General features: G+C 33.7%; 4 protein-coding genes across 5 annotated transcripts; all 4 read right to left on the bottom strand.

Moving 5' to 3' along the window:
• Window positions 1-3,978, bottom strand: LOC122580526 (hydroxymethylglutaryl-CoA synthase-like). Of its 2 annotated transcripts, XM_043752800.1 has the most exons (12): window positions 3,881-3,978; window positions 3,650-3,779; window positions 3,347-3,453; window positions 2,569-2,845; window positions 2,285-2,443; window positions 1,812-1,885; window positions 1,629-1,704; window positions 1,500-1,555; window positions 1,324-1,411; window positions 1,095-1,235; window positions 862-1,011; window positions 1-378 (listed from the first exon to the last, which is right to left on the bottom strand). In XM_043752800.1, exons 2-12 carry the CDS (start codon window positions 3,713-3,715, stop codon window positions 196-198), a joined length of 1,377 nt encoding a protein of 458 aa, XP_043608735.1. In that variant the 5' UTR covers window positions 3,716-3,779; window positions 3,881-3,978; the 3' UTR covers window positions 1-195. The 2 variants fall into 2 exon arrangements, with proteins under 2 accessions (XP_043608735.1, XP_043608734.1); XM_043752799.1 differs by lacking the exon at window positions 3,881-3,978 and having other exon boundaries at window positions 3,650-3,870.
• A 3,618-nt stretch (window positions 3,979-7,596) lies between these two features.
• Window positions 7,597-9,894, bottom strand: LOC122580525 (molybdenum cofactor sulfurase 3-like). The gene has a single exon (XM_043752798.1). The coding sequence runs from the start codon at window positions 9,613-9,615 to the stop codon at window positions 7,762-7,764; it is 1,854 nt and encodes a 617-aa protein (XP_043608733.1). The 5' UTR covers window positions 9,616-9,894; the 3' UTR covers window positions 7,597-7,761.
• A 2,854-nt stretch (window positions 9,895-12,748) lies between these two features.
• On the bottom strand, window positions 12,749-16,864 carry LOC122611150 (protein HOTHEAD-like). The gene is made up of 5 exons (XM_043784125.1): window positions 16,406-16,864; window positions 14,361-15,002; window positions 13,862-14,250; window positions 13,059-13,624; window positions 12,749-12,941 (listed from the first exon to the last, which is right to left on the bottom strand). Exons 1-5 carry the CDS (start codon window positions 16,491-16,493, stop codon window positions 12,881-12,883), a joined length of 1,746 nt encoding a protein of 581 aa, XP_043640060.1. The 5' UTR covers window positions 16,494-16,864; the 3' UTR covers window positions 12,749-12,880.
• A 3,644-nt stretch (window positions 16,865-20,508) lies between these two features.
• On the bottom strand, window positions 20,509-26,354 carry LOC122578516 (SPX domain-containing membrane protein At4g22990-like). Its single transcript, XM_043750491.1, has 11 exons — window positions 26,230-26,354; window positions 25,263-25,321; window positions 25,046-25,166; window positions 24,349-24,660; window positions 24,129-24,233; window positions 23,159-23,613; window positions 22,213-22,511; window positions 21,883-22,061; window positions 21,571-21,761; window positions 21,351-21,484; window positions 20,509-21,024 (listed from the first exon to the last, which is right to left on the bottom strand). Exons 2-11 carry the CDS (start codon window positions 25,313-25,315, stop codon window positions 20,786-20,788), a joined length of 2,088 nt encoding a protein of 695 aa, XP_043606426.1. The 5' UTR covers window positions 25,316-25,321; window positions 26,230-26,354; the 3' UTR covers window positions 20,509-20,785.
• Between the last annotated feature and the right edge of the window lie 1,059 nt (window positions 26,355-27,413).

Here is a 27,413-nt window from a genome sequence, read left to right as displayed (position 1 = left end):
TGAGAACTACTAATCAAAAAGTTTCATTGATATTGATAGAATAGACTATAATACATTTAGTCATAATCTACATTTCTTTAATAAGAAACTCAAATGGAAACAAATAATATTGTTCTTGCAAAACCACCCCTAACCAAAACAATACCTGTAGAGCTTAACTTGATGACTCTAAGTCGACTAATTGGTTTTCAATCATCAGTGACCGTTGGCCACCTCAGAGTGCTTCTTTGCATAAAACCTTCGGTACTTTGAATCAACTTCAGTAAGATAGTAGGTGCCTGGAGCTAGATGACTAGTGTCCTTGCTTGTCACATAGTCCTTACCGCCGTATCTGTGCTCCATCACGTGCATGAGTTCCACAAATTTTTCCGGTACCAACTGCACATAAATAGTTTTTTAGTTGTGACTATGGATAATTATGCATAGGCAGGAAACGTAAAAAGAGACACATACTCATGTGATTCAATCATTTGTGTGCATTAGGGATGACAGAAATGGGCCAGGTCAACTGGGATAGTTGGGTAGCGGATCAAAGCGGGTCAGGTATGGTTGGGCCAATACATAGAAACTTTTATAATTATTTAATTTATTAATATGCTTAAAAACTATCTTGTTCAAAAAGAACTGTATTAAATTTATTCTCTAAATATAACAATTCTGGAGGATTGATTTTAAGTCCTTGTTACCCATTTGAACGATTTTTCTAGATTTGTTTTTAGCGCTCTTTTATATTATCTCCGTTTGACTTTGACCAGTTATAAATATAATTCAACCCAAATTGACCCATTTTTATACAAACGGGTTAAAATGGCCACCTCTAAATTCCACATGTATGATTGTTTCAGGATTCAAATTGCATACCTCTGTCCTTGTCTTCAACTTATGTTCAATATTCATGATCTTTGCAATATTGGACAAGCTAAAAGGCGCTTTCCCCTCAGTAAGATGTAGTGAAAACATTGTGGCAGATGACCCACTACCGTATGAGAACATCATTACACGCTTTCCATCCTGTAATTTACATAGAATGTGAACAGGTTCAGAATCTGTATATAGAATGCTTATAAATGGCCAAGTGTCAAAGCAAAACATACCAGGGAGTTATGCTTATTGTGAATAAGGGAGGCAAAGGCAGCATAAATAGATGCTGTGTACATGTTTCCTAGTTGCTTGGGGATCAATGTTCCTGGCTGAACCTTCTTATCGTAATCGGGTTTTGCAACTTGTTGGGATGCCTGTAGATACATGTGTCAAGTATAATTGATGATTGGTTCGTAAAATATTAATGACTGAATTAACAAAATCGTATCGAGATAAAGGCACCTTTTCTAGATCACGGCTTTGGTAGCTCTCGTCGCTTTTTAGGGATGTGAACTGTACTAGCTTCGCTTTGACAGATTCATCGACAGAGCTAAAAAAAACAAGAGATTGTTTTTCTAACCAAAGGGTATAAATGTAAACGAATAGGTAAATGGACTATCCAACAAATTTGATTATACCTAACATTTCTAGCAACATCACCAAACACTAAGCGAGCAAAGCTCTTCTGTACAAGCTGCATTTATTCAAATAAGAGTTCAAGATTTGCGATCTTTTTTAAGATTTATGATTTCTGTCAAATAACTTACCTTGTTATATGGACTATGAAATACAAAATAGTCAGCATCAGCCATTGAAAATTGTGTTCCTGTCAACTTTTCATACCTATAATTGGCAACATTTTGGTAAGACCTCTTGTGATATTACTCCCAATGTATTATTGAAGTCAAACTAAGCAGTAGCGGGTGTTTGTATATTTAGAGCAACCTTACTTTTGACAGTATCCCTTGTAGCAAGAATCAAGTGCCATGAGATAACAAGTTTGAGACAGCTTTCCATCGACAACCTGCAGAAAATGAAAAAAAAAATCTTCAGTGGTTAAATCTACAAGTGGCAATCCCAGCCAGTTGCTCAGTAATGGGTCAATTTGGGCTATGCTTTATCTCGAGCGGGGCCGGAAGTCGTTCACGATGTCAATGCATAAAATCTCTCATGAACCATTTTATTCAAAAAGAAATTAGATTATTGTGTGAAATAATTTTAATCATACTAGATATTCTTATAATCAATAAAATCATGGACAAAAAGTGTTTTTAAGGTTGATCCAACGTGGGATGTACCAGAAACTACACATTTTAATCTGTTGATCGACCCACCCATTTTGGCACCTCTAGCTATAATCAAGCATCAATAATGTGAGCTTCAACTGAAATAATTGCGATTTCAGAGAACGGATGAGGAATACCGGATATTCACTTGCAAGATCAGGCTTGTAGAAGTCGTAAGCATGGCACATATGACTTGCCCTGAATTTGCTTTCAAATGCAATAGCAGCATCAGGGCCTATGAGCATAGCAACAGCGCCTGCTCCTCCTGTTGGTCTAGCTGGTCCCTCAGCATAAACCTGGTCAAAATGGTTGGCAGTAAGCTATTGATCATCAACCCGATGCATATTTACCAATTCTAAAGTACAACATCGCCTTCTAATGAAGCAGAAGCATAAATGAAACAAGGAAGCAACGGATATACCGCACTATCTGTGGAGACCACCAGTCCATATCGTCCATCCCATGAATTACTTTCCACCCAATTCACACAATTAAACAATGCTGCAGTTCCACCATAGCATGCATTGGTCGAATCTACACCTTCAATGTCTGCATTTCCGCACTCCTCAAAGATTTTCATTAGAAATGTCTTGATGGATTTGCTCTTGTCTATCACAGTTTCACTGCCGACTTCCAGCCGACCAATTTGTTTCGGATCAATATCATACTTCTCAAGTAACGAAGTGACAACTGTCAATCTGAAAATGTAATAGTTAAGACGACGACGAGAAGCAGGCCAAAGATCTAAAACAACTATTTGTATAAAACAAATTAAATAGTAGATGGACGTATATTAACTAGTTTTAAGTTTGATGTCAAAAATCCGTTCACGTCTTGATTCCAAAACAAATTCTCTCGGAAGTAGCGAACTATTTATTGGAATTTAAGTTTTTTAATAAAAAGATATCATAAAAGTTGGCAACCATAAACTAATGGAAGTACCCTGAATGCATCAATAGTTGTAAAAACAAAAGCACCCAATGGACTGGGTGAAGATTTTCATGAACAAGTATTGTAGTAATAATTAGTGTCACATTATTACTAATGATAAAAGCCCTGCATATGCCAATAAGCATAAACAAAACAAAACACACAGAAATGACAATATGCCTTGGCTCGGATGCCGCTAGCTAGGCCAAAAAAGTGTTGGTACTTAATAATTAATAATAACGATAATGATGGGGGAGGAAAAGACGAACCCCATGGAGATAACGTCTTCGACCTCGGAACAAAAGGCCATACAATCTTGTCCAAGACCAATTGTGTACTTCCCTTTACTTACTCCATCAAAATCTTCCAATGTATCCTGCAGGTTAAATACAAATCAAATTTCATTTCATTTACCTACGGCTACTCGGAGCTTTTATCTTAATTTAAAAACCTACAAACAAATAAAACTAGTACCAAACAAACAACGAATGATGTTGGCCGTGAGTCAAATAGCCAACTACATATGATAGATTACAATAAGAAATAGATATAGATTGATAAATATATATGACCTGTTGGATACAAGTAGGAGGGAAGTAGATTTCCATGGCGACAATTCCAACGTTTTGTGGTGCCATTTTGCCCCCAACTCTTTCTGTCTCTCTTTTTTTGGTTTTCTTTTCGATCTTGAAAAATCAGTTACTACAAAATAATAACAGATCGATAAAACACACACACACGCACGATCTTTAACTAACTTCTGTTTAGTTTTTCACAAAGCCTGAAAGAGAGGGGGGGATTACATGTATAGTGAGTATGTGCATATATACATGCGTGGCACTCAGTCACTCACGAGAACTTGCTGACTATAGATCTTGTTGGACCTTTACCTTTAATCCTATTCTTTATTACTCGTTTTGCCATTATAGGGATTACATCATCTCCTCCGATTTTGTCGCATATGATTAATAGATTTTAATTGAATCCGATAAAATTGAAATTGGATCTCATTTTTTAGTTCGTTCGGTCATTCAAAGATATCATACGATAATATGCTTTATTTTGTCATTTGTCTTTTTAAAACGCTTTCATTGTATCGGAATTTATTATCAACACCACAAGGGGAATGATTGAAACTATATATATGTTCTTTGCATTTCTTCTGAATTTTAATTACACAAATCAGTATATGACCTATCTACTTTTTCTTTTTAAATTTTAATTAAATGCAATTATTTTAACATCTGAAAAAAAGATTTATCTATCTTTCTAAAAATAATATTCCAAAAGCCTCAGTATTTAGCAAAACTATACATGAAAAAAGAACAACTTATGGAAAACTGAAATAAAATGTTACAAGAACCGGAGATTTTGAATATAGCCAATACGATCTACAATTGTCTCTTTTTGCTCCCTAATGCTAGGGTATTTGTAAGCAACAATCCAATTTGTTCAATATCTACAAATTAATAACATTACGCTTTGTTGATAACACATATAACTACTCAAATGAAGTTTATAAGTATATTAAAATATGGGGAGTGATAATTTTAATCAGGGTATATGTGGATTTGAATCGGGAAATTAAGTCAAGTGTATGTTGCAATAATTGTAGGGTCTCTATGTTGCATTATTGTTTTGTCAAAGTTTTTGTCAATTGTTTTACTTCTTTTCTTTCCTGTTACACTTTGTCACCACTAATTAGATTGTACCTATCGGAAATTGATCCCACATGTCTGGAATATAAACCATTAGAGCATCAAGTATGAATCCGGGATACAAAACCATCCAGAATGTTACTTCAGTTTCAAATTATCTTTCATCATTTCATAAATTTTAGATAGTTGTAGATGCAGAACCACCCAGAACGCAGACCATTTTCTTAATTCTTTTTATCTAATATAACATATATATCATTTTTTTAACTATGTTTTGTTTAATAATCTATTCATAAAAAGATATTATTAAATGTGGCGATGGCGGAGGCAGCAACGAATAGTGATGGTGGCGGTGGTGGCGTTACGATTGGTTATTAATGTGTTAAAAGATAAAAATATTTTGATTATTTTAAAGATAAATGGTTAAAAAAGAGATAATAAGTAGTTTGTTTTATAAAAGACTAAAAATAAAGTTTTTTTTTTAAAAAAAATTATTAATATTATTAGTTCATTAACCAAGTATATATTTAATTATTTAAATGGTAGATTTAGAGTATATATTTCATCGGTATGAATGAACATATATATCCTCTTTTAGAAAAAATTGATAGTATAAAACTACATTCACCTTTTTACATATTACTTCCGATTACAGTAAAACCTCTATAAATTAATACTCGATAAAACTAATAACTTGTCCAGTCTAAGTACAAAATTGGACACCAATCAATAAAATAATAAGATAATAATTTTTTTGAAACCCCAAGGTAAAAATATAGGTCCCATCAAAACTATAAATTAATAATTCCTCAAATAATGGAAATTTTAATATTGTTTATTAAAATATGAATCTATAGTCACTTTTTTTTTAAAAAAATTTTTATTTTATGTTGAGTATATTTTTAGATTTCTACATTGCACTTAAGAGTTGAGACATTCTCGCAACAAAAAGTTGTAAAGAGTTGTTAGTCGCTTCCAATGCTTCTTTCCGAGTGATCGATTTCAAAACTAGTGTATCATCCTCAACTAGATTTTAAACAGTATCCATCACAAATTCTTCAATGCTTTGAATCTCATAACATTAAATATTATCACCGGGGTAATCCCGCAACTCATTCACATCCGTTTTGTGCTAATAATGCATACCCGTAATCAAGCTCTCAAGCTTATGAATGTCTTCTTCATAGTTTACATCGTTTAAATAACTTGAGCCGATTGAATTCATGGAACGAATTTTATCGTGTCGAAAGTAATTTGCTTTGGGCACTTGTTTCATTTAATGTGTGAATGTACATTGAATATGAAAATTTTGAACCTCTTTAAAATATCTCGATAATTTAATAAAATATCGCAGTCCCAACATTATTAATTTATAGAGGTTTTATTGTATATATATTAGACGAAAATTGTTGTTATAGCTCATTAGTCATTAAATATTAGGTGGCGATAGGCGTGGCCCTACATTTTTTACTACAAATAAAGTAAACATAAAACGCCGGACATCAACAATAATACCATGAATCTTGATAATTCTTGATGTATTATTCGGTAAAGAATAGAGGGGAATGAAAGACATCCGGTGCCAGATGCCAACTGCCAACACGTCATTCGGGATTCGGCATATACACTCCATACCCAATGCTCTTAGGATACCTTGTAAGTGGTTTAATATTGTATATAATCTTGTTAAATATGAGGAGGAGAAAGCATAATATCTAAAATGTTGACTTTTTGGGTATGTTGTAAGTTTTATAATTGTATAATTAAAACTTGATAATCAATCATTAACAAATCTTTTTGTCGTACGTTTCACATGTTGCATGCATATTACAATTTCCATCGAAAACACATTTTTGATATAATTTCATCAGTACTCAAAGTTCATAATCAGTTTATGACTGATAAACTTTTCACTTCAAGTATTCAACAATAAAAAAAAACTTTTTAGAATCTCCATTTGAATGTATGAATATAATGGAAGATGAGAGATCAATTTCGGTTTCCCAAAGTTAAACGTTTAACGAAAGTACTTGATTATGAATAAACTACTCATTTAGTACTGATAAAACTTGAAATTCTTGAATTAAAATTCATACTTATAACACAGTGGTTTCTTATAAGGATTTTATATGTGAATTAACAATGCTACGAGTTATAGTTTCATTGTAAACAGATATGTGGATAATGTGTATGGTATGAAGTATTTGTTATTTTTTTTAAAAAAAAAGAATAACTCTTTAACTTATATTTTTAACCTTTAAACATGAATAAACAAGACGAACAATTAGTGTTTTTTTTGAATCTTCAAACTTGATAGAGAAAGCCCAAACCACCGAAGCCCAACTTAAAGTTAACGGGCTTATATATATTAATTGTGCTGCCATTGTTTTTGATCTCTTCACCATGCTAAAAAACGAACGTTTTGATAGATTTATGTTGTATCTTTCGTGCGGTAAATAGCGAGTATGTGATCCTTTTATCATTATTTCGGATATGCGTTTATTTATTTTTTGGCATTTGATTTAGTTCGTTTTGTAGAAACATTTAATTAGGTTCACCTATAATGTACATAGGCTGATCAATTTGATAAGCATAATCCACATCTAATTAATATCACACATTTAAAAGTTTAACAGTGGACGAGTTTGTAATCCTCGAAAGCATTTAGGTTCATCAAGGCTCTATGGTCAAGGGGCTGGGCTTAAGACTTCAAGGCATACAATTAGATAGATATTGTTTAGGTAATTTGGTAACATATCACTAATTTTGCATTTGTAAACTGCAAGTCTGGACGTTTTATGTTCTGTTTTGACATCTATAATTACAAACTCGTGATTTCAGTTTCGATCAACTTGTTCAGCTTCAGAATTTGGAATCAGTTTCCTTTCTAGTTCCATATAATGGGTGATTGGGTGTACATGTTATTGGTCTTTTTACTCATGGTAAGTTTTGTTGAATGTTGACAGATAAATTCAAAATTAAACTTGCAGGCTACAAAAAAATGAACGTAATATTTGACTATAAATCTACACCTCAACGGTAGTCTGATTAAGCGCCATATATCTCCATCTCTCTTTCTCCACAAAATCTGCATCCAAGAAACGCGAAACGAATGCCCACAACCTGTAAACATCTTCAAAGTTTGTCAAAAACCCGAGCGTAACCATGATCACTGGTATCGCTACCTGCGGCTTTTCTTTCTTTTTGGTTGATGGGCTGTTTTGACCGTCACTGTCATTCTCGATACTTTTTACCTCTATCAGTATCTCCCTTTCTTCACTACTCTTGTCCACAAAACAAACATGTCTTAAAGCTGCGTTACTAAGAGAAATGTTGTGTCTATCTGCCAACTTCTGTACAAGCGTAGGCTCAACCTTTGCACCTTTCCAATCAAACACATTGAAAGCCACTACTGGGCCTCGGTCCACCCTGACTTTTGGCCCATAAATCCTAACCAAAGGAACTCCTTCTTCCGAATGTGGGTGCTTTAGACTACCCAATGCGTTTACCAGCCAGTTCACCAGGTACCTTACCCTGCTGCTAATCAGTACCAAACCCAATGAATCTGCATGATCCAACCCACGAAACTCGATATCTGAACTGATACCACTGCTGCTTGCTTCAGCAGTGTCAAAAAACCTGTCCCTTCTCAAGACTTCCGAAAATGATAATTCTTTCTTTTCTTCACTACATTCTTTAACTTCTTGTATTTCAAATGCCTCGTGATTTGATGATGGTGATGAGATCAGGCTTGAGCTTGCCGCCATGGCCACGCCTTTTTCTTTGTTTCTACCAATACTGCCAGACTGCTGTAGAAATAAAGGCCTGCTAGAAGCCTGAACGATATTAACCAAACCCGTGCTTGTCACAGAGTTTTTAAGCACTGATGATCTTGATTTTTTAACAAAAAGACAACCGAATCCTGACGGGTTCTCCCCAAAAATCTTATAAAACGAACAAAGTAGGAAATCTGGCTGGAAAAGGGAAAGTCCCAATGTCTCCATATCTTTAGCTCCTAATGCATTGGCATCAAGGCAAACGTGCCACCCGTTTTCTTGAGCCAAACTCATCCAAAGATATGAGTATCTCATGCCAGTAACCTTAGATTGAAGTGGGAAAACAAAAAGCCCTCTTTTCTTCTTCTTCTTCTTGCTTTTGTTCACCACTAATTTCCTTAATCTTTTTGACTGGATTCTCATGTTTGGCCATGAAAAAACAGCTGAATCGACCCTCCCAGATCGTTTCCTACAGCTATCAATCATGGTATCTACGGCTTCACTATCATGATCATACACTGCTAAAAGGTTTTTATATGTATGAAAAGGGTAGTTGTCTGCCAACACCTTGAATGCAGATGATTGGTTGGCTGTGAAGACCAAAGAGTAATCATCTGATGAAATGTTCATGAACCTAAAGATCCTTTCCTTGATCACGGTCTCAAATTGGTGTTCTGGACCACCATGTGTAAGCTGTGTGTACAAGTTTACTGATTTGTATATGATATTGAAAAAAGGTGCATTAGAATGCAATTGTTGTGAATATGAAAACAGCCCATGACCAATGTAGTCAAGACATACATGGTTTGATAGATTGAGCTGATAGTATTCCTGATCCCGGATTTTTTCAGCTTGGTTAGTTTCCATGTAGTTCGGATAGGCCTTTTTAAGACTAGAATCCGACCGGTCCAGGTCAGGTAGAGACTCGTGGTTAGTGAACTGAGCATTTGGTTGGAGGGAAAAAGCTGTTGCAGCAATGAAATCATACCTGGCAGGACTTAGCGTTTGTTCGGGGCTCTGTTTCTCGGGCAGCCCGAGCATTGGAGTCGGGCAACAACGTCGAAAGCATGCTTCAGAGACTTCCTTGATACAAGGTGAACTCATTTTTTTGTTTATGGGTCAATACAAAAAAAATAAAAAATGAATTAAAGCTTGCCTGATGAAGAGGGTGTAAGGATATAAATGATTTTTGAACAGGTCATACGAGCACCTAATTAGCCTTGTATCGCTATCTTTACAATGTTACATTGTTTGTATCATTTATATAAGTTGTTCCACGTAACGTAAATAAGCACACAGCTAAATACTTCAGCTATGTTTGACTATTCATCATCACATTAGCAGCAACTTCTAGGAAACTATATATAATATCAATTAAAACATGTTTACATATATTTTTTTTTTTCAAATCCAAGAACTGGACTTACAAAACCAAACTTGATGGTGAAAAAAAAAATTAATAAATAAAACGTGTAGAAAATGCTTTTGGGCTGCTTTTTTTTTTTTTTAGTCCATGAAGTTTATGGTGAAATTGATTGTTTTATGGGCAAATGGTTATGTATGATGCAAACAACAAATGTATGGTGAAGTTGTATTTTACGTAGATGATGTATTGAATGGTCCCGAAAGGGAATTTGCAGTCCTCCACTACCACCTCCATGAAGTGGTTCACATTTGCTACCAAAAAGTTGTTTGTCTTTTAAGTTGAAATTTCTTTATTTATATTTTGTCAAATTCTCTGGGTTTACAATTCGAGTTGACTTGCACAAAGACCGTGTTATTCGAAGAATGAAACCTAGTAAATGAAGTAGATGAGGGGTTTGGGACACTATGGACTATTGAGTTATACGATTAGTCGCAATCGTGGTTGAGTACTAGTTTGTCTCGTATATGCTTTGGCTGTTATGGGTCGATTTGTTATTACTTTTCACTTGATCAATTTACAAGTGATTTTATATACACTAGCTTAAAAAGTAACAAACCATATAAACTATATGTTCTAAAACATCATTTACCGCAAATGGTTTTTGACATTGTACTTATCGTCAAAGAAGTCAAAAATGCCTATGTTGTAATGGCCGGCAACTTTATGTATTTGTAGGTCATTGGCGATATTATACTTAGCAAGTAGCAAGTAGGCCTAAACTTCATGCATATTTCGAGTCTAAAGTGTAAACACATATACAAGTCCTTATCAATTTGCCTTGCCCTATCAGAAAAGTATGTTATGTATTATTAAAGTTTTTTTCATTTTACAACCCCTTTTATCATTACTAAAAAATCTTTAACAATGACACCCTCTTTTTCATTAGTCTTCGACTTAATAATGATGTTCTTGGCCCACAGCAAAAGTATAAAAACAGTTTGTACCTTACGCTTGTGTTCAGTTGCACGTTGCTATTTGGCACGTCGATTGGTTTTACCTAGTCAAAACTCGAAACTACGAGAAAACTCAAATTTATGATGTGATATGTCACGGTACACGCTAATTTACTATTAGTCATATAAAGTTTAGCTTACATAATAATCAAAGAAAGAAAAGAATATTTTAATTTGATAATTATTCGTTAAGAACATAATCATTCATAACTCATAAGGAACATATCAGTCATATTATTTATAACCATTATTCAACTAGTGAAATCTTTGTGGTGTGATAAGGCCTAGAGACTACAAGGTCATGAGTTAGTATCTCAGATGAGGGGTTTTCTGAGTTTCCTCCTGAATTGGTGGCATTATTGCCTAGTGGGATATGATCGGGTGACACGATGATACTACAGTGGTCCATCAGTAATTCAAATTTGTCGTTCCAAAAAAAACCTATTAATAATATTATATTATATATTCTACAAAAATAGATAAAAGAAACACTTATCAATTCGAATTCATTTTAAGAATTTCTATCATGACATAGAATTAGCATAATGCCAAGTCATATAGGGAAATCATAATGTCAAAAAAAAAATCCTTTTTTTTAAATGATTTTTAAGGATTTTTTAATTTTATGGATACTTGTCTCTAATAAGACATATTTCTTCTATTATTTTCCTTAAATGATTAAAGAATTTTGGTTATACGAGATGGGTACCCGCATAATGCCGTGACAGTGGCGGCAACAGGTGATGATGGTGGCGATGGTGGTAACGATGTGGTTATTAATCTAAAAGTAATTGATGTAAATGATAGTGTAATTATTTTATTGTTAATGAATGTATCTTTTATAAACAATTTTATTAAGAGTATTATAGAGATATTAGGTGAAAATATTTAAATTAATGAATAAAGAAGATAGATAGTTTGGATAAATATGGTTGAAAAATATTTTTAGGATATATTAGGTAGATTTAGTGTGTGAGTTAAGAATGTGTTAAAAATTAAGGGTAGATATTTTAAAAGTATAAAGTTGAAAGAAGTAGAAGGTAGTTTGTTTTATAATAGAGTATAGATAAAAGAGTAAACACTTAGAATTCAATATTTCATTTCAAAAAACTTCCACAACTATATACTTTCACGCCTAATTAAAAAACTTACTTACATCAAAATCTAAGATCGTACAAGAATTTAAAAACTAATTGCGTCACACATTGATCTCTTTTTTATGATAATATGTGACTACCGAATCATTCTAACATGTTCTTTTTTCCAATGTCAACAAGCTGCAAACCTATTAAAATAAGTTAATGACGTATACAAATACGGAGTACTTTAGTTTTTAATCTTTCGTGGCCGCTTTATGACATGTAAACCATCACTAGATAATCAAATCTCATCACTCAGGTAAACAAAGTTGACTTTCCTCGGCTTGACATGCATAAAACAACAATTACTTTTTAGTAAAAAAGCCGTCACTTTGTTAACTTGTATTAATCATCAATAAAAACAGGCAACATGGCATTTCAGCCAGTTGATCACTTACAAAGTATCCATGTAGACAAAACACATTAAGGGGGTAAGACATCACACCCCAAAGAGAACTACCTAGTTATTACAAGCACATTGCAAACTAGGAAAATTTAAAAAATTGAGTTTATATTTGAGTTTATCGAGTTTTATTTTATATACTCTGTATTTAACGTCAATTTCAAAATTTATTCATTTAGCAAAAAAAACATGATTTTAATTTTTGAAGCATATTATTCATATCAAAATTTTGACCTTAAATTTTGAAGTCCTAGCTACACAGTCACCCAAATACCAATTCATTTGTTGATAATCGGTCGTATAAAACAACAATTGATTTGTTCAACGTTAAATTAATAAATTATTATTTATTTATTACATCAGTCCGCCAAAAAACTAAACAAAGTGTGTTTTCCATGAAAACCAACAAATAATCACACAATGCAAACTTTAAAATATGTGACTCTTCTTAATCTCGCTCTTGTCCGTTGGCGCTAAGTCTCTCGCGCATCAACTTAACACCCATGTACCTACATATAACAAACCATAATATACATTTTTAGAAAAACTTAATGCATAATTAAGTTAGTATAAATTAAGATATGTATTGTGACAGAATGTGAAGTGAGTAATTGTTTGTATGTTACCTTCCTAACATCATCACGGTGGCTTGAGGATTAGTTCCAGGAGAGTTACGAAATGTAGACCCATCGATGACCCTGAGTGAGTCCACACCCATAACCTTATAATCGCGATCCACGACTCTATTAACTTGGCATCCTCCGTGATAATGCCATATGGTCATCACGGTATCCTTACAAAATTGTTCTAAAGATCTTGACGCGTTGGCATGTTTAGGTAATAAGTTTACTGGTGAGTTTGCGGTCATGTTGAGAAGAGTCACTATAGACAGATAATCAAATCTAAATGCTGAAAATGAATTCGATTCTATTACTTTCTCAATGATTTTGATCCCATCCACACATCTTTGTAAGTCTCGAGGGTCTTTGAAGTAATTGAAAGTAACCGATGGGTTGTCATTTGGGCTAAGGGATGTAAGTTCTAAATGGCCCGTGGAGATCGGGCCCATGATCTTTTCTAGGATAAACCCGCCCACAAATGCACTTTGGGGAAGTGCTTTCATGTCCTCAATTGCCTTGTCTATCGCCTTTTGGGTTCTTTGTTTTGGTGGCAATGTTGAGAGTTGTCCAATCTGATCAAAACAATATTTTCGACAAAATACATCTTTAGAGGATCAAGAGCACAACTTTTTAACTTTTCTAAATGCCGTGTGCCTGCTTATTTTAATGGGAATGAATGACTAATTAAATGAGCCAGTCAAACTTATGGGCTCCCTATATATACATAGGTCTATAAGAGTCCGGGAATGACCTTAGTTAGTTTATGTGTTTCGGAATAAGTGATGAGAAAATGTATGTTTTTTACGTACCTTTGGAGAAAACATTCCATAATCTTGAGTTCGAGCTCCACCGGCAAAGTTTTCACCACAAGCAGCCTCGATGTAAGTTCCATTATGAGTGATACCCACGACTTGGATGAGAGACACCTCCACCGGGTTAGGAGACGGGATGAAAACCGCATTCATGGGGTTATCAGACATTCCAAGTCCCACCATGGGCTGCTCCAAAACCACCGATATGTTATGGGCTCTAAGTTGTCTTCTTGGGCCTATTCCACTCAACATCAGAAGTTGCGGGCTTCCAAGAGCCCCAGACGACACTATGATTTCATTATTGGACCCCCTCTTTAAGTAAGCCCGATGGGCTATCCCGTTTTCATCTGCAAAAATCACCCCATGGGCCCTGGGTTTCGTCCTTCCTACATATTTAATAAACAGTTACTCTATATATTTTGAGACTAAATGCATATATAATTTATACTCGATCGTACAACTACAACATAATGGTACCGCGTGCGCACGTACGTACCACGAGTTGTGAATAATATTCTGTGAACAGGTGCATGTAGTAACACAGTGAGTCCACTCGAGTTTGCATATCGAAGCAAATCGGCCGCGGTATGCCTATGCCCATTTTGGTCAAAAATGGTACCGCCAACTTTTGTACCATACATATGATCATAAGTAAAACCGTTATAAGGCAACACCCCAGCCTCAACCAACCCGTCCCTCACCGCAGTTTGCCATTGTTTCAACGGCGGCTCAAACGCCACCACCTTCTCCACCCACTGGTACGACTCGTTGACCAACTTTGGGTCCCAACCCGCAAGCCTCACATAATCAGGGCCGGCCCGAGAATAAAAGCCCGCGTTCAAGCAACTTCCACCACCAAGTACACGGGCCCGGGCACTCACAACCCCATCCTCGGACACAAAGCGTTGAGAAGGGGAGGATGGAGAGAGGTCGGACAAGGCGGCCCCAAACGCGGCCAAGTCGGTGATGTTGTTGTTTCCATAAGGAGAGCCGCCACGTTCGAGGAGCAGGACGGAGGAGTTGTGGGAGAGGGTGGCGGCTAACGGACACCCGGCGGTTCCGCCACCAACTATTATATAATCGTAATATGAGACTGTTGGAGCTCTTGTTGCTTCGTGCATGAATGTGTAACCTGGATCTGCATGTATGTTAATTATATATATATGTACGCAATTAAGTGTCACATATTATGTACATAAGCAGATTAGTTATAAGTTACAATGTATACACTAGCTAGTTAATTACAATAATGCATATATATATTTTCTTAAAATGTTTGATTATGTTAATTACTCGTACAAGTTTATCCTATATAAATGTAGTGTGTTTGTCTCTTACATTGATGTACGTTGTTTGGTGTTAATCTATAATAATCTAATCAATTGAATATGTAATTTCAATACCAACTCAATATATGAAATATTCCTGAGCTATATCATGTGGTTAATTGGTATATATATGAAAGTTCGTTGTTTGTGAATAAATGTTTTTATTGAGCTTTATGTGATAAGATATTTGTTTATAGAAATATATATATATATATATATATATATATATATAAAATAAATAAATAACAGGTCGTCATTAAAGAATGTAGATGGGAATACAATAAAGGAACTTATCTATTTAATCGGTTAGTAGGTTTCCATTAAATATATATATGAATATATAGGGCAGTTGGAAGTAAATAAAATGGACCCATTAACATAAACTCTAAGCGGTTTTTTTTTTTTTTTGGTAAGATAATGTTGTATAATTAGTGAAGTGAAAAACATTTTTATTTATCTGAAAAGTTGAACATAAACTCATTAAACTTATACAAAGAAGTTTAAAGTACATAATAATATTCAAGAAAAGTTTTCAAATGTACCACAAATTAACCTCATAAGCCCAACATACTACGTACGTAGTAGTACTTTAAAACTACATCTATAAATGCAATGTTTTAAAATGCTAAGTAAAAAATAACTGATCGAAGCGGTTAAATGGAACAATATATTTAACGTACTTGTTGGCTAAAAAATATATATGCTGGACTTGCGGAGTACAACTTATACCTGCAGTTTAAAAGGGAGGCGGTGGTGGAGATCGAGGGCGGTGTTGGAGGGTGATAGAAGGTCGAAGAGAGCGTGTAATGATTAGAAAGAAAGTAAGGGTGTAAATGTATTATGGGAATACTGAAAAAAATACTTAATTTCCAAAAATAAAAAAAAAATATGCTTTTATAAAGGAGTATAGATAAATGTGTCAAAGTGCACATGCATCCCTAGTTTATTTGATATATATATATAGTAATAATAAAAAGTAAAAAATGAAAAAACGGGCCACGTTGAATTAAATATAATGAGTTGTGTGTGTATGTAGTACTTGAGTGTCGTATATATACTCAGTTTAGCTAGATTACTCTAATAATTAAAGTGTACTTTATAATTACTGCATATCAATTTAACTAACAGTGAAGTAATATATTATTACTCTAATAAAGCTAAATTAAAACGATATGATCGAGCTGGTAAGTGAATAATGGAAATTAAGTTGTACCTGTTTGAGCACAGGAGATCAATCCAAATTGAAAGACAAGAAGAAGCGCATTAGCCACGGCCGATCTCCATAAAAATGCCATGATCATACTATTACTTACTTTTTGTGTACGTATTTATGTACGTACGTACGTGTTGATTAGACTTGAGAAGAATATGTATATGGTACGTACGTACGTACGTACTTAGTGAAGCAGTAGGCCGATCGGGTATATATATATAGTACTGATGAACCCCAACAATCTTGAAATACGTACGGCTTTATCTTAGCAACATTTTCTTGTATTTTATATGAATCTTGATCGCACCCGACAATATTGCACTCCCCCAAAAAGTTTTGAGTGTACGTGTTAGATAACTCCGATATTTTCAACAAAACTCAAGAAATGTGACTAGCAGCTAGCTATGGCAAGTTATATATCTTGTGTTTGTATGACCTAACACTTAAGCTCTCCGTTTAGTTATTTATAGGGTGGTTTGACCGAATAAATAAATACATATATATATATATATATATATAGTGAGTGAAATGTCAATATGTCCATAAATATATGTTTAGGTTCCTTTTCATATATCCACTTATATAATCATACATACATATATACATACAACTGTACAAGACACTCAATTAATATATATGTTAGTTTTTTTCTTTTACCGCAAAATCTTTTATATATATACATATATATTATTATTAATATTGGGTTAAATGTGTAAATTAAATAACTAATGGGTCTTAAACTAGTCCTGATATTGTTGGTGTTTTTGGGGATTAGTGTTTGGTTAGTCATTTGGTTGATGTGGTGCTGATCGAGACTAGTCATTGGAGGATGAGTCCTGAGCACTGTGAATGCTCTAAAAGCCCCGAAAAGTCTTTAAAATAAAAGCTTGTGCAAGAATGATTGAAATAAAAAACCCAGTTCGTAGTTTTATCTCTAAGTTCCAACCTTAAGTGCTCCAAGCTTTTATGTTAAACATATCCTAAAACTTGTTCTACTCTTACCATCCCACTAAATCCATTTTTTTCATGAATTAACTTTTAAGGTTTTTAATTTCAATAAATCAAAACAAATTCTTCTTCTAAATAAACCCAAATGTGTGCTTTAACTTGAAAACTTAAGTCTCAATGTAATGGTTTATTAGGATAGTAACATTACTAAAAGATTGTTTTCCGTTTGTCTACTATGTTTATGATGTAATGACTTATTTGTAATAAAAAAAAATTATTAAGGAAATAAAATAAATTAAAATTTAACATTATGAATATACATCATGAATATATTATTAAGTGATTATAAATTGTCTCATGTGGGTGGGATCAGTCTTGCTATAGTGTCACAAATCACAATCGGTACTTAATATGTTGTGGGTACCAAAGGTCCAAAAGTAGCCGTGCGATACTTTTTATGCGTGAATTTAAGACATGTAATTAATTTTAGTTGAGTTGTACATATATGACGTGTTCATATGGTAAATTTTACTCGTAAATATTAAGTAGAGTGATAATAGCTATTTTGAGTTTTCTGTTGTTAACTATTTGCTATGTTTTCTTATAAAGACACATAAAGTCATGTTTAAAGTAAATGGTCTAAAATGTTTAAACACAGACAATTTTAAATTATTATTTTTGAAGCCAATTTTATTTTTAAATTATTCTTTTTTTTAAATATATCATATTATATAAAAAAAAATTGCCTCTATGTTAAATGTTACATGGGGAGATTTGTCTAAAATATTCTTGATGATTAAATTACACAATCACTTTTTTATTTTTGAAAAATATTTTCACTAACTTTTTACATCAATTATTTACATTATTCGACGTCGTCTTCATCACTAACAGTTGCTCTTGCCATCACACAATCGTTGTCATGACTACCGTCGCATTGTGCGAGTACTGTGCTAATATATATATATAAATGAACTCAATTACACGTTATCTTTGCTTTAAACTTTGTAGTAAATCTTAAATTATCATTAAGAACTACCATGTCCATGACGGTGGCATAATGGCACATGATGTAGGGTTGGTGCATTCATCATCACGAGAGATAGTGTTTGCGCTTTGCGGCGGTGAGATGGTGGGGTGATAAGTCAAGTCATAGAGTATGATAGCCAAATGTCTTAACCGTACGGGTTTCGCCCTCAGATTTAAAAATTTGTCAAAAAGTACATCGAATGACATTTCTAATGAAATAACATTAAATTTTAAGAAAACCTATACAATTTTTATAATTTATCGATATACAGTTCTTGAGATAAAAGATTTTGAATGAATTAAAGGAATAAAATGATTTATAGATGAGAGAAAAAAAAACGAGTGGTTGAGATTTAAGGTTATTATAGGTATATTAGGTAGAGATTTTTAAACTAGTAAATAAAGACTAAGGATATTTTGGGTAGTTCAAATCATTAATTCTAAAAAAATAAAGGGTTTTTAAGATAGTATTAGATATGGGAAATGATTACTCCTCCTAACAAAATAGCCTAAAGATCCTCCTAACTATTAGATTATGACATATGAAAAAATCAGGGGGCAAGATTAGGAAAGAAAATTAATGGATAACACATGTCACCTTTTAGAGTGTTAGGAGGATCTTTATGCTATTTTATTAAAAGAATTAGTCATTTTCTGTTAGATATATCATCATATATGGTGCCATGGTGGTACTCTGGTAAATATGATTGGATATACAATAAATCTTTTGTCAGACTAAAATTCTTAACGCAGAAAGAAGTTTAATGAATGGATAGGGAAATATATATATATATATATATATATATATATATGAAAATAAAATATAAAAGTAACTGCAAGGGAATTGATATCCATATCAAACATTTTGATAAATTTACCAGATTGTACAAACTTTATAACATACAGTACAAGTAATTCATGCATAACTTTAGTAGATTAATAAAAACAAATTGATACAAATGTCATCTTCCAACGTGGTTGATGGCCGAGCAATCATATATTCATATCAAATCAGTATGAAAGTTTGAGCCTAAAATCTACCTGAGCTACTCCGTTAACTATATTTATATTTTACAAGAAAAAAATGATTAATTTTTTTAAAATGGTAGCATAAATCATCTTACAATATCATAAAAATTTGATATGTATAATTCATTTATTATCATTTTAATCACCTTTTTGATTTTTTTTCATATGACTAAGTTTTATGTTTAAAAAAGTTATTAGGTTGATTAATTGGAAAAATCTATTGTCCTTTTTTTCACAAACTTAAATTTTAACTGTAAGTTTTGTTTAAAAACTCTAGCTAATAAGTATACTAGATTACTAGTACGTCCAACTAATATTTTCACTATTTCTAAAAGTCTCGGAGTTAAAACTTAGATACCATAATCAAGTTTGTTTCGTTTTGTTCGCAGCCTTACAAATTGAGATGAGGTTGTTGTGTATTAAAGCAAAGTTTTTGCTAAATGAGAAAAGCAGAGATATTGTTGCTGTGGATGCACTTGGCAAGGATTTAATGGTGCCTCTAACAACTTTTCGTGGTACATATTTAAAGTTGATTTTTTTTTTAAAAAAAATGGTTTTTATAAATAAGTACAATTTATACTTTTGCAAAGCCTATTGAATAGGAAAAGATTTATGGAAATGAAAAATTGTTCACCTTTGAAGACCTTTACTTATTCACATCAGGTTATCTCGGGTCCAATACATGAAAGGTAATTTGAGTTGCCAGTGTGTGGCAAGGCGATGAGGTGGCGTCAGTTACAAAACTCATACTATGGTAGATTTGATTTAAAACATTAGATAGCTAACATATATACGTTTTATCTCAACTCCCAACCATTAAACCGGTGTTCTATTTTTGATGACATGATAATGTGATTTGATTTAGATTGATTAACTTAAAACATTAATGCAATGTAACAACTAGGAAAAATAAATTATATTATAAACTACCAAAATTGATATATTGATACTAACTCGTTGTTGGCCCCAAACCAAGCAGTCTCACAACAAACGTGAAATGAGGTAAATCGCATTGGCAAGCTTTGAAAGTTTTAATCTCAACTTTTAAGCCGCACGTCTCTGCCAGTAAACCACCAAAAGTTCGGAAACAACATCCAGAGTTTGAAGTTTTTCTTCTCAGCAATATGTATTTATAATTTCTTTATAAGTATTACGAGATATACATCAATAAATACATACATTATTCAGGAAACCGTCAAGAATCAAAACTGAAAAACAAGTCTACAAAAAGTTCTCCAAAAATGCAACATCCAATAGCCCCAATGAAAAGGAAATGAAGAACACATGTCCCATATGAATGTACAGGAAATGAATATAAATCTTGAAAAATAATTTCCGCCTATTATACATCCAACACATGATCAACCTTCATTATCAGTATAGAGAATTGTAGGTGAAACAAGTCGCAACAATCGACACTATGCAAATCACAAGGGACGGCAGCAGAGTCACATTCAAGAGCCTGCTCTCCCCCAAATAACCAGCCAAGGTTATAGTAGCATCAGCAATCACTCGAGCAATTGTTCCAGCTTCTGTTGATAGCAATCCCCCATTAAATGTACCCCGAGAGAGCCTTGAGGACATCACACGCGAGAGAAGTGACAGATTCACACCTGGCACCGTATCAAACAAACATGTGTCATTTCGTTTCCAAACGTCAAGTTTTTTAAAGGGTGGTATATGGTTGGGTTTGGTAAAGCTAAAAAGCAGATATGTTTTTACAGGCTGGGTTGACCTGGAACATTTGTTATTTCTCATTTCATTATGCATCAAAAGTACACTTTGAATGACCTTCAAACGATACGACCCATTTTCTTTTAGCTGACTTCTATTTCGGTTTTACCTACTTGACCCATTAGAGATCCATAAACCGAATTGACATATTCATAACTAAGTCGGTCAAAACTGCTAAATCTAGGTTATATATCAATGTACATACCTTCTAATACTTCAGCCGAAACAAACATGATGAGTCCTGAAACGACATATTGCGGGACAGAATATGGAATAAAGACATTAAAGCTCATGAGAATGCCCAGACACACCACAATCTCAGATACGAGTAAAATTTGTCTACAAAACAAAAAAGACAAATGTCACAATGTTTCCAAGTAAAGGTTTAATGTTAAACAAGTGGAATTGTAATCGACAAAATGTACCTGTCTTCAAACATGTTACTAATATAGCTTCCAACAACAACATTGACCGGAAGGACAGTCAAACCAAGGCACGCAAGGAAAATAGCAACTTTTCCAGTAGTCCAATTGAAATAATATGTAGAAACAACACTTGATTCTGATAGCAAAATCTCCATTGCATATTTCAACATGAAATAAATCAAAAGCTGAACCTGAAACACCCGAAACGTGAAACTTAAAAAAAATTAAATCAATATGGACCATAAACTTAGAAGGGTAATTACTATTTAAAAAAAACATAAGGTGCTGTGTAATGTGTAAACATAAGAAAACCTTCACGGAAGGTGTGAGTAATCTGTATGCTGCTCCAAAAGAATTAACAGGGGCACGTGAATCTTCTGTAGTTTCTTCACTAGCATCACATTCATCGTCTTCTTCATCTTCGTGAGCCTTTGTACTTATAAGGAGTGGTTGAGTTACACCCTTCTCGAGAACATCGCCATTGGTTGTACCTAAATTAAAGACCCAAGGGATTATTACACAAAACATATTCATTGGAATTATAATCTAATGTGATTTACATTATCACATAATACCAGAACACACATCCAAACGTTTCTTTTACTCATATTTATCTAAAACGAACAAAGGTAAAAGACATACCAGAAGTAGATTCTGGTGCATGCTCCTCCTCGGTTGGATGAACGGGTTCTCTAAATGAAATCCACAGCCAAACTAAGTAAATTAACCATGCAAACGCCATAATCCAACCAGGCGATGTGTTTTGGTCAATGGTCAGCCTATAGAACTTGAACTTGAATTGTAGCAACCCAGCAAGTGCAGGTCCACAAGCCATTCCGAGAGCACTGGCACTAACAAAACCTGCTGAAGCCTGCATTCGGATTTTTAAAGGTACACAATCGCTGATATACCTTCTGTTCACTGCTCTGGCCGAACCAAGACTGTCCATCGTATATATAAAGATTTGTCATTTATTGAGCTCATATACTAATAACATCAAATAAGAGTATTTTCACTTCTGAGGCGAAACAATGTACACCTTCAAATTTGAGAAAATTAAGAAGAAAGAATAAATGACCTGAAAATATAATAACAAACAACTACAAAAAGAAAAGGGGATGCAAAAAATTTGGAACAAAATGCGTTCAAGTTTGAATTTATATAGAAGTACATACACGTCAAGATACATGTCAAAAAGAGAAGGTTTGACCACATACACATCAAGATGCATCCGTAAGTGTGAAATTTCAACCCATTTACTTGTAACTGATTAATTCAAGGTATATATTTTATCTCTAACGGGTATAGCTGCCCAAAGGAAATTTTTGATGCATAGAATATGTATATACATTTAATTCAATACATCTGATTATTATTAAATTTATGTAACTTTTGTAAATCATACTTGACAGACTAACTATTCATAAAATGTCACAAAAGTTGTTTTGGGGCAACCTCGACCTCTAGAAATTCAAACAGAATAACCCGTTTTGACCCATTACCTAATCTGACCAGCTCAAGAAAAGACGACGTAATATTTTTCACTAAATAGATATACTAGAGCAAAAGTAAAATGTGAATAACTCACCCACAAAAAAGGCGACCAAGTAACAGCACTGCAATCGAGTTAAAATCGTAAGCCATTGCATACATGGCATTTCCAATGAAAAGAACTATGCTGCTAAAGACCAACGGCCTGAAATAAGATTTGTTAGACCAGGCACTGAAATACACAGATGAAAAAATTTGGGCAACAGCCATTGCACCAATGACGATCCCACAAACCGTTGCAGCAGCTCCTAGGCTCATTGAGTAATCATCTGCTGTTGGGACGATGATATAAGTATTGACCATATACAGAAACGTGTTTGCTAGATTTAAGAGAAGTGACATAAAATGGTATCGCTGATCATCAACGGATTCCTCTAAAGGTATTGGTAATTCCTCTTGCATAATAAGAGCATGTTGACCCAAAAAGGTGAGAAAGTTTGTTGAGTAACTTAATCTGTCTACTGCTGCTCTTATGGTGTCAATTACTGGTTCCTGAAAGTACAATTCACTAGATAAGTATTAAGTAAACAACAAATTCAAACAAATACGGAGAAAAATCACAGATCGCAATTCAAGAATGGCCAAAAGCATGTAATTTTCAAAGATAGAAGTACAGACGACAATTTCAGACTCGTTTGCCTAGAATGGGTTGATTTGGGTATATTGATAAGTAACCCACGTCAATTGGATTAAAAGTCACAATATGTGTATTCAGCTGCTTACAACCTATAAAGCGCCATTTTCACAAAAATACTTTCTTATTTCAGTAGTATAATTCATGATCATATTTAGGTGTGTTTGGTTTTGCATCTTCATCGGCCTTCAATGTTTGAATAAACAGACTCTGCTTTAAATTACTTCAGAGTCATACAATCAAGCAGTTATTTACCAATGCAATAATTAGATGAACAAATGCTTGGTTTGTGGACCCACCCGTTGCAACCTATTTTTATACCCACTTAACTTTCTCTATTTGTCATCCCTGGTGAAGAAGTAAATGGAAAAACCTGGATAGGAAGAGCGGGTTGATCATAAATTGATAAGTAGCTCCCTTCACGATCCTGAAGTTCTGCAAGATTACGAGAAATGGCTCCTACCACCGCCCCTAATCCCTGTGATACAGATAAGTAGATAACCATTTGATTGTTAATATATACAAACAACGAAATACTAAAATAAAATATGAAACAGAAAAAGAAAGGGGCATCAAGGACAAGTGTACATTACCACATGCTTAAAGACTTGCTGAAGTTGCGAATAAGGGTGATTAGCCCGGGTTTTGACATAATAATCAGTAAATCTATAACCGAAACGTTTGTCAAATTTCTTTAGAATCTTCCTCAACCCGACGGCATTAATTTCAACAAAAAACAGAAGCTTCAATAAATCTCTTCCAACTTCTCTATAGGCCTCCCGTAACTCAGATATTTTTGCAAAATCTGGTTCCTCTTGCAAAGCATCTTGCTGTTTCCCTAGATCATCCAACCTGCTTGCAAGCAACCCTTGTTGCTCCAAGATGAAAAGAACAACCTTCTCAATCTGCATTTATATAAATTAAGGATGAGATATTATGTGACAGAGGTGGGTAAATGAGACAGTTCAGCGGATAAGGTAACGGGGCAAAACAGGCTCTGCCGAAATGATTCGGGTCAGGTTGAATTGCCCTGATACAGTCGCACATAACTCCATAACTTAGAAACTCAGAAAGTTTTATGCATTAAAACAACACTATAAACGACTTTTGATCCTTTTTTCCCATGAACATATAGGCCAATACTTTTTATCTAGCCTATTTGACCTGTTATATAAGATACCTATGGAGAATTGGAGGCGCATTAACTAATGTTTAGAAACTGCTACCTCTAAAAGCTCAGAAGCATTGATCTTGTGAAAGATAACGGTTGAGGTTGTAATATGTTTTTACCTGGGTATCAAGCATTCTGGAGAAATCTTTAAGAACATGTCTGCGTTCAATTCCTCCAGCCTCAATCTGCCGAGCATACTGCTTAACTTTTTTCTTCATCAGCTTGTAATTGATATAATATCTACATGTTTGCAAATTCATGACCATGTATAGGCATTTATGTGATTATTTCAATAGAGATTTAATTAAGCTATCATGAAAATAAAACGTTACATACCCTTTCCATTCTTCAACTTGTCTGTCCTTCAACTTTTTCCCAAAAGCAACCATCTTTCACTGCATAAAACAATATATTAAAACAAAATTCCCTGAAAACACTGGCACCGAAAACTTGCTTGTAAGAAACTTAATCCAGTTCCGTAGAATCTTGATGTTGTGAGCCATGACAACAAACTTTAAATTTAATATTAAATCATTATATGACATTACATTCAAAAAACGAATCATTAATACAGTATCATTCTATGGTTAAGAATGAACAATATCTTACAACAACAACGATGATGTAGACAATCATAACCCTACCCGAGCGCAATGAGACTACTTCAAGAAAGATCTCACCAAATACTCAGGTACATCAAGATCCCAATTCAAATAGGTGGAAAAAAAATCGATTAAAGTGTTGAACTATAATTTCGTGCTCACACAGATTACTTAAATGAAGCTAATATTTGAGCAGCAATATATTTCCATTATGGATCATTCAAGACACCTTTATTCCATCAACAACTAACACATAAGAGTTACCTTAAAGTAGCTCTTTTTTTTAGTTTTCAAACTAATTAACCCAATTATAGAAATTAAATGAAATATCTCTAAATTATTCATATAGACTACTTAACTACACTTGATAGAAGCCCATATAGATAAATCCAACAAAACACATACATACACACTACAGCAGCCATGTCTTATTTATGTAATTCAAAGATAAAAAATCCAAACTTTTCCAATCTTTTTCATTCAAGAAAAAGAAACCCAATTCAAGATTTTTCAAATTGCATTTCAAACATATAAGGAAAGAAAAAAAAAGCAGCAAGCTTTAAACTCATTTTATGTGTTTCTTGATCCAAGAAATAAACCCATCTCATTATACTCGAATTCAATATGCATATCAATTAAATACAGAATCCAAACATATTACGAGTAGCAGTATATTTACATGATGAAATACAAAAGCCAACCTTCAATCAAACAGTTTCAATGAGCATCAAGATGAAGAAGATTTGTTTCTCTCAAGAAGAGAACAGGATATGTACTAATACACGAAATTGACTGTGAACTAATTTATACGAAATAAAAGGGGTAAGTACGTGGATTTAAATATTATTTCAATAAATAAATATAAATATAAAATAAAAATTTAAAAACATATGGTTTGTATTTTGTGATCAGAGAAACGATACATAAAAAGAGAAAAAGATAGGCAGGATGGTTGATTGGAGGGAGAGAGGTGGTGACTTTGTTTGCTATTTCAATTTCTTTTTATGGTTTTCCTTTTTTTTATTTAAAATAAAAATAAAACAATAGATTATCTCTATTGAAAATTATTGTGCATCAATTTAACCATGATCTAAAGGTCAATATTTTGTCTTATTTGTATTACTTTAATACTTGTTTTATAATACGCAACCCCTATATATATATATGGTGGGGATGTGAAGAAGAAGGGTTATTTGAGAACTTACAAATAAAAAAGAACGCGAGAATAATTCTGGACCACTCATTTTCTTATATTTTCTCTCTCTTCCATTAAATAAGAAAATTTACCCAAATCATTTAAAACGTTTTATTTCACAAACCATAAATCGTTAGACGAAACAAAAAGCATAGGTAGTCTTAAAATTTCGTACTCTTTCATTAGAGATACAATTCGATATAATTTTGACGACTTTTTAATTTTCGTTTTTTTTTCCATTGCGATCATCCTACACATGTGTAAGATCATTGTTTTCACATATAAATTAGTAAATGAACATATGTACACAACAATGAAGGTCAAGGGCGGAACCCGTCAATCCATGGCAGAGCCATGGTAGCCAAGGACGGAGCCCGTCAGTTCATGGCGGAGGAATAGCGGCTAAGGGCGGAGCCCGTTAGGTAGATCACCCCTCACTGGTCACCCCCTATGACCTGTCACCCTCTATGACCTATCACCCTATGACCTATCACCTTCTATGACCTATCACCCCCACTAGCTTTGGTTTATGAATATCCTTAAGGGCAAAGCCCGTTCCGAATCATAATTTTTGTTCAACCTACACATGTGTAAGTTCAACCTACACATGTGTAAGTTATATGTAACTACCAAAAAGAAAACGAAAATTAAAAAGTCGTCAAAAGTATAACGAATTGGATCTCTAATGAA

This window comes from Erigeron canadensis, chromosome 8, assembly GCF_010389155.1.
Source record: "Erigeron canadensis isolate Cc75 chromosome 8, C_canadensis_v1, whole genome shotgun sequence".
Classification (NCBI taxonomy): Eukaryota; Viridiplantae; Streptophyta; class Magnoliopsida; order Asterales; family Asteraceae; genus Erigeron; species Erigeron canadensis.
The sequence above is the reverse complement of the archived record's forward strand: the minus strand, read 5'-3'. Positions and strand labels throughout refer to the sequence as shown.